The sequence below is a fragment of the Apis dorsata genome, unplaced genomic scaffold, assembly GCF_000469605.1.
Source record: "Apis dorsata unplaced genomic scaffold, Apis dorsata 1.3 scaffold_113, whole genome shotgun sequence".
Classification (NCBI taxonomy): domain Eukaryota; kingdom Metazoa; phylum Arthropoda; class Insecta; order Hymenoptera; family Apidae; genus Apis; species Apis dorsata.
The window spans coordinates 652,890-661,706 of NW_006263408.1; the positions used below are offsets into that span (position 1 = coordinate 652,890).

General features: G+C 29.4%; 1 protein-coding gene across 2 annotated transcripts in view; it reads right to left on the reverse strand.

The window, feature by feature from the left end:
* Window positions 1–8,817, reverse strand: part of LOC102677970 (puratrophin-1-like) — a 217,670-nt gene that overhangs the window by 189,582 nt on the left and 19,271 nt on the right. For both annotated transcript variants that reach the window (XM_031508933.1, XM_006612466.2), the window contains exon 2: window positions 5,478–5,567. In XM_031508933.1, coding sequence (XP_031364793.1) covers window positions 5,478–5,567 — 90 coding nt within the window. The remainder of the gene's footprint in view (window positions 1–5,477; window positions 5,568–8,817) is intronic.

Sequence of the window (8,817 nt, forward strand, 5' to 3'; positions counted from 1 at the left end):
TAGAGATCCTCTTTTCACAATTTTATATTTAAATTATATTTGCTTATAATTATTGCTTATTATAATGTATTATGATAAAAATTTATATTTTTAGGAATTAATTGGCTACGATAAAATTGATAATCATAATAATACTGTATTATTGTTTTATTTTTGAGTTTGTTTAACTCAATGGTAAAAAAGTAATTATATAAGTCAATGAAAAAGATTAATTTAAAATGATTAATTTAAAATGATTAATTTAAAATGATATTATTAATTATTAAATGTTGATAACAAGGCATGTAATTATATAAATGAGATGGAAATTTGTTGAAATTTTTACTTGTTACGTTTTCAGTGATATTAGATTCAAAAATATCTTTTTTCTTTTTCAAAAATAAACAAGAATATAGATATTCTTAGCTTATAATTACGTCTAACGATTGGATGTAATAATAGTCTGGTGAGGCATATAATGGGATAATGGAGAGAAAAATTACATGTAATTTTTACACGAGAAAGAGGAAATGCGCGAATCCTATCCTATAGAATGACAAATAAGTCGTGCGAAATCTTTACATGGAGGAAATGCTTGCATTTAATTATAAAGAAGACTGCCGGAAGAATGCATAGAAATGGCAATTAAGATATTTATTTGCAAGCATCCAACACAATACAAACTTGTTAAATTATACCATTATGTAGTAATAAGAAATAAAAGAGTATATTCACAGAGATGTTTAAAAATAGATAATATGCAATTTACTGTACTGACAAGTGTTTTAAAATACTGTAATAAGTAAGTTGTAATGAATTTTAAAAAAATAATATGAGTAATTTTTTAGAATTCATGAATTACAAGTGAATAATTTAAAAATAATTAAACGCAAGGATATTTCAATTCAAAAACTTATATTCAAATCAAGAAACTTGGATTTGGGATCCAAAATTCATTTAAAGAGATCAGAAATTTAAAATTTAGAATCCATCCATTTCCAATTTTTGATTTCTACGTTCATGAGTTTAAACTTTACAATTTTAAAACACATAGATAGATTCAAATCCATAGATCTAAATTCAAAGTTCAAAATATAAGAGAAATATTAGTGTTCAAAAAGAATACAAGAAAAAAATATAGATCCATCGATTTTCAATTCTTGGATTAAAAATTTAAAAATTTATAACTTTTTGAAATATTAAGTATTATTATTTAATATTATATAATATTATTATTATTTAATTATTATTAATTTTATTATTATTAATTATATTATATTATTTAATATTAAAAATATTAAATATTATTAAAGATTATTAATTACTTTGAATTATTAAGATTATAAATGAATCTCCATATTCAAGGATCCAAGTCTATAAATTCAAATTCGAAATATCATATTCAAAAATTCATAATTAATAATTTTTTAAAAAATACTGCTACCCTAAAAATAATTATTGTTACATCCCCGCATTTAACGTTCATCTACTTCGGATTTCCACTTTCGTTATCAACTCTTAAAAATCGTGAGAGAATTACCTTACGAATCGATTCACGATAATCCAGATGCAAATTCTTGAAACAGAAAATACGAAACGTGCGTAAAGAATATCCAATTAGATATAAAACGCATAATACTCCTTTTCCTTTCACCCATCCGCGGATTTTAGGGGCGCATTATCCTTCACTTTCTACGCTGACGGCGACAATGTAATTGTTCCTCCGTTTTCAAAAATTTTACCAAGCGGTTGGGAACGGCATAGCTCCGTTTTTACCATGCCGATTAATAACACTGTAAAAAGACGGTACGAACGGTGGAAGATTACAGGTCTAAGGATCAGAAAACAAACCTGTAACAAACCTTCGAAGAAAAACTCGCTTCGCGCGCGTATAAAACACGTGTAACACCGTTAAATAATGAAAAATTCTTTTGCAAACGGACGGGCTTTCGAGCGAGTTTTTTCCTTTTTTTTTTTTTTCTTTCCCTCCCCCTGAACAAGCACGAAGGAGCACGCGACTCATCTTCAAAGGCGACACAGAAATCGTTTCACCAGCGTTTTCGTTTAAAATTGAATTCTGAGCGAGCACCTCTTTGTCCGCTCTTCTCTCGAGACGACGAGAATGTCCCGTTTTCATTTTGTTTGCTGTTTAACGTGCGCGTCGACGATGGAACAACCGAGGAAACGAGGGGACGCAATCAGCTATGAGTTTCGCGAACGAGAAACAGGAAGTGCTTGTAAATAGAGAAAATGGGAGGGGAGAGGAGGGGCAGAGAAGGGGAAGAAAGAAAAATAGCGGAGAAAATATTTACAAAGAGAAAGCGGATGCTCAAGTGGAAAGAGAAGGAGAAAGAGGAAAAAGAAGGAAGAGTTGTAGCGTTGATATTAAATAGCTGGCGTAAGTTTGTTAATTGCTGCGATAGTTTGTTTTTTTTTCACGAATTCGTTCGAAATTTTTTTTTTCTTTTTCTCTGATTTGAACGAAAAAAATTGATCAAATGTGAGGATATTCATATAGTTTATTTAAGTTTGTTTAGAAATAAGAGATAGGCATAGGAGAATAGTAATGTAAATTTGTTAATCAATTAATAATCTTTATTATTATTTATGATGTATGGGATTGTACTTCTTTTATAAAAATTTTTGGATTTATCATTAACTCTTTCAATTCAAAAAATAGTAAATTTTCGCGTTTGTACAAATTTTCAAAATGTTATTGCAATGATTTTGAAAAACAGTAAATATATTTTTTTCAATTTTCAATAAATTTATCGATATATTATTTTTTCTGCAATTTAATGAACCGCATGTATTAATATAGACTATCGTTCAAAAGTTTGGAAACATATTTTTGCACTAAATAATTAAAAAATTAAAATTCATATTGGCAATCACTTTAGAAGAAAAGAAAATTAATAAATAAAAATAAAAAAAATTGATTATTTGGAAGAATCAAAAAAATTTTTTTTTTATTATTCACTAAACTTTGGTTATAAATTGGTTTTATTTGAAATTTTTTTACTGCTTCCAAAAGCTTTTTTGAATATTAGGGTTGAAAAACTAATAGCTAATAAATCAAAAACGATTTATTTATTATTATTAGAGATATGTAACACTGTTTAAATTTATGAAAAATGATCTTTCGATAATTCTTACTTCACTCTTTCTTACTTATTACCAATACAAATATGATGATTATATTATTAAATAATTCATAATATTATTGTTTACGTTATAACGTTGTAAACAGAGAAGAAATAACACGAGAATCTGTTTACACGAACGAGGCGTGGCGATAAACGTAATTTATGCAGCGATCCAAAGATTTTCAACAAGGAACGATGGAACAACGAGTGTGGAGAGATTCGATCCTCGGCAGAGTTTTAATAAAGATCACGAGAAAGTACGGTTAGGATGTTTTCTTTTCGAATTAGTCGCATTAGTGGTTCAATTCCTGTGATTCCTCCTCTTTAGAAACGTTCCACGAGGAGGATGGTGGAGAGTGGAGACGGTGGAATGCGAGAAAATTATACGTTCCAAAAGGGGAAGGTAATGGATGCGCACATGTGAAACATTGGTTGGAAATTGTTGCACGAATGGAAAGCTACGAATAACGAAATCGACAGCAGACAGAAACTAGTCGAGAAATAATTTTTACACGTAAATGGAAGGGGAATAAATTATTTTTCGATTATTTCACAGCTTCTATTTTAAAGAAAAGAAAATTAAAAACCGTATTTTATCTTACCATACGTTTAACTTATTCAATATATTTTTTAAAATTATTATTAGTTGACAAAAAATAAAATAATTCATTTATATAGCCATACCATTTTTTTTTGTTTTATCAATATAACTGGAGATATTATATTCACATTATATAATAATTGTTAAATAACAAAGATGCATTGATAATTTAAAAATATAATATTACAAATTTATGATTACAACAGTTTTTCTATTAAGGAATAACTGGGATAACTCTGACTTTCAGATACAAAATTACATAATAAATTATATAAATTGGTTACAAAATCAAATTTGTAAAAGTTTTGAGAAAAGCCTTCTTCAACTTTCAAAATTATTTTTGACTCATTTTTTCCATCTATATAACAGTTACTAATTGTATAACTATTCATAAATTATACAGAATGAAAATGAAAATTCCATCTTCAAACATATCCTTTCTCCCCCACCAATCAAATTACCATCATAAATTAAAACCCTTTCAACAAGAATCTCTCAGGAAGAATAAAACACTCAACACACCCTTCCATCCTTCACCCTTTTAAAAACCCTTCATCTCGAAAAGATCATCTTTTCCTCGTGCGAGCAATCCAAGATCCCATCCTAAGCGTACATCAACTTCCTCTCTCTCAAAGCCTCAACCTCAACATATCTCATCCTCCTCGTAATGCTTTTTCTCGAAAAAAAAAAAGAAACCCTTGCACCGATTTTATCCCATGCTCGGTTAATCGTTAACTAAGTACCAACGTGAGAATACAGTTAAACATCCGTGAGAGCCTCGAGAAAAGGACAAACAGGATGTAGAGGAAGGAACGTATAAAGAAGGACCATAAGGAGGTACGATAAAGAGAAGCACTTTAAACCACGTAAATAGACGCAAGGATGTAGAGGCGTGTGAATTGGGCTTTAGGAGGCAATGGGTGTGTCCTGGCTTCTGTGTATATTCCTCTGCGAGATAAGACGATCGATATTATGACTGTCGATATTGTTATCGATAAGTAATGATAGTATCGGTGTGTTACCGATATCATTCGATATACCGATAATATCTTTAAGATAACTGATAAAAGTAACTAGAATTTCTATTTTTCCTTTGTTGTTGAAGATATTGTGTTAATCTATAAATAAACGCGAATAGAAACAGTTTAAGTAAATATTGTTACAAATAATATTTTTACATGCTTTAATGATAATTTTAAATAAAAAAAAATAAGAACTCCACTCTTCTTTCATCCATTGACGATATCTTAACGATATTATCGATGTATCGAAAATATTATTATCAATGAAGTATTGATAATCACAATTCTACTCCTCTGTTTATCCTGTGTTATAGTCGAAGATAGCATATCAGGGTGTCTGTTTAATGAAAATTTTAATGACCCACTTGTGAAGGAATCGAAGTTTGTATTGAATTAGGAGAATGATAGGAATTTGGTCCATGATTGACGAATATTGATAGAATAGAGTTTGGTAATGTTTATAAATAAAGATTTGAATGATTTAGTTATTAGATTGTACAATTTCTGCTGTTCAAAAATTACGATTATTCGCAATTTTCAATATTTATAATGTTTTTATTAAAATATCTAAACGATATTAAATATTATCAATTATGTTTAAAATCTTTTGCTCATTTACTAATACGAAGAAATATAGAAAACAGAATTTAAAAAAAAAAAAAAGAAATTAGACATTAAAAAGTTTTAACGAATACATCGAAATAAAAATGAAAAATTTGTCAGACTTACCAGGAAGCGTGAGGCCACACGTGAGAACGTGTTCCGGTATGTCGTGAATGGTCCTGGGCGCTACCACATCGTCCACTCTCTTTTTCGTTCCTGAAACAGGAGACAACAGGGATCTCGTTACTCCCGCATCCTTTACGAATCCGATCTCACGAGCCTCGCGTTTGTATCTCAATCGACGAACGGAATCGTATACCAGCAGATTTCGGTAATCTGATATAATGCAGTACACAAGAGGGTTTGCGTAAAGTGTCCCTTCGTGACAGTTGCACAAATATGACCGCGATCCACCCGTGAAAGGATATCGGATAACTTTCCCAACCCCGTTTCAAAAATCGAAGGAAGTGTTTCACTCATACCGCTGCTCCCAATGCCAACTGACCTATCGCAAAACTCGTGTATTCGAACTCGATTGATTGGCTTCATATATATATATATGCATATTGTGCTCTCTGTTGGTGAAAATGTAATTCGTGGAAGGAAATGAAATTCTAAATCTTTCTGATTTATTATTAACAAATTATCCATTTTAATTTTTCTTAAGAGATTAAGTTAATTATTCTTATTCTACATTTTAATATTTATTTAATTTAATTTATTTAAAGTACTTTTTTTTAATTAAAGTACTTTTTGAATAATGTTATGTAGTAATACGTATCATTTACTTTATTCTATTAAAATCTTTTTTACATGATATTTTTTAGTTCAATTTCTTTTTTTATTATTGAATCATTTAAATTTTGTCCTTGAAGATTTTGGATATTTCAAGATATGTGAAGTGTGAACTGCGTTCTTTTTTTCATATAATTCCTGTAAATTTATCGTATTTTATATTGTATAAATTATATATATTGTTATAATTATTATAGGAATTATTAAATTTCTTTCTTCAGTTAAATTTTTCTATTAAATTTACAATCAACTTACCTTACTTAACTTAAAAAAGTAAAACTTAAATTTATAATAATTTCTTCAGACTCAATTAAACTTTCTTAAACTCACCCTATTACAAACTTCTTCATTCACAATCTTGGCAAACAAAAATCACATCAAATATTCGAATTCATTTTCTTCTAAGGAAATCACATTTATCATGTATTTCATGGATGGATGTATTTCATGATGGAATTTTTACTCTTAAAGTTATCTTTTCTTCAAAAATTCAAGAAAAATATTGTAATAAATCTATTATTATAACAAACGAAAACAATTTCAACAGATTCTCAATTAGAATGTTCAAGAAATTATTTCATTTCAAATAATCTACAGAATTGATCTAAAGAAAAAGTCACTTATTCTTTCAAATAAATGAACGCATAATTATTTCAAATAACACTTACCCAAATAAAACTTTATTATTTTAACGATTATTTTTCAAACGCCATTATAATTTTAATAACATTCAAGCCTGTTACACCACAAATTCGATTATAATTTGATTTATAGTTCATTCTAACCTCACCTCTTAACTCTAGATGTCTTTTCGTCGAGGAATCGAAACGGCCAAAGAATCCAAACGATCGAAGGTGAACGTCGTGATGCACGCAACTTTTCGCAAGATACACAGATCATTCCATCGAGATGCATTTTCTATACACACGACGTGGACAAATTAATTGTATGCAATTAAGACGGCCGTGGCGCGGCCACGGTTTATGGTTTATTGTGGCTGGTTTCACGGCTAAACACCGAGGCGGAAAAATTCCCTAGGAAAGTACCGCTACACGGCGCAGCCGCGCGGCGAGATTCGAATCGCGGAATAGGAACACGCGCCGAACGAAACGAACATCATGCACGTGATTTAAGGATGTTGGAATTGTTTATGGACCGGCGAATTGCTATTGAATTTCGATCCTGGTATTTTATTGTGACTTCGTGATCGTGCAGCCGATAAATTGTTTTTGGGAGGGGAAGTGTTCTTTGATCTTTCGTTTATCCGGCGGGTATATTCGATTCGAGGATTTTTAGGATGTTGGGTCGAGGAGAAATTATGGAGTAAATTAAGTGCTGGTTTTTTTAACTCTTTGATCTCGTATCCGCGTGTAATTTCCGCGATTTTCGCACGTTTCCGGATATTATTAGGTATTTATGCGGTTACATATTTGGTTTTAATGTTCTTATGACGAAATAAATCGCGTATTTATCAACTGAAAAATTTAATAAAATTTAATAAAATTTTTGATATAAAAATACATACATACAGGGAAAATCTTTTTAATTTTTCGTTAAATTCTACATAAATAGTTATAGAATTAGAAATATTCTGTGCACGTAGTACAATAATATTTGATTATAAAAGACTGTATGCGTTAAAAAATTGAAAGAAAAAAAATTAAAAAATAGAATTATGAGGAAATATTTATATATATATATAAAAGTCATATTCTAAGAAATTGATAAATAAAATTTTTAATATATAATAAATTTTAACAATAAATTTTATTACATCTGAAATATACATTAATTTAATGTTAATTCAATAATGTTAATTAAAATACAATTGCACATAAACAAATTTAAAACATTATTACACATTCATAAATATTAATTTAAAACATTACTTTTAATTTACTTTGTTGACTTTTCATTACACGCTTATTATCGTCAATGGGTTAATGAACTTTTCTCATTTAATTATTAATTTTAAAACTCAAAGAGAACTTCGTTTAGAAAAGAAATAACGTATAATATTTAATAACAACTTTCGTAACAACTTTCAAGAATAATTCCCATACTTATCTTCATACCAATGTAAAAAGTAAAAATGATAATATTCCAATCAAGGCAGAAACGATTTCTATTTCGACCACTCTGTCACTTCCCGTAAGTTCTCTTAATCTAAACACTCGGCACGATCGCGAAACGACCACGCAAATTTCAACGGTCAAACTCGTTACGCGGAGGCGTTAATTGCGCGATAACAAGACTGTTGTACAGTTTCGCAAGACAATGGGGCCACTGCATCACCGTTACGGGAGGGAATCACAAAGAGGGTTAACACAGATAAGGGGTGAAGAAATTGCAAAGTTTATCACTGATTTATCGTTTTCGTGGAACTCGTCGAATCGTTGTTGCTAATTCCCTCGTGAAATTTTCATCTTTTTTTTTTTCCATCGTTTATCTACCCTTCATTCTAGAAGTATTTGATAAAAATAAGAGACTTGGAGAGGGGATTGGATGAATGGGGAAGGAAACTGAAGAAAAACGAAATGAATGAATAATATGAAAGGGTTATAAGATAAAAATTGAAAATACTTGAAGATAGATTGGTAGACGAAAAACAGAGAAAATAAATAAGAATTAAAATTATAATATAGCTTTTTATAATATAATAAATTTCCAA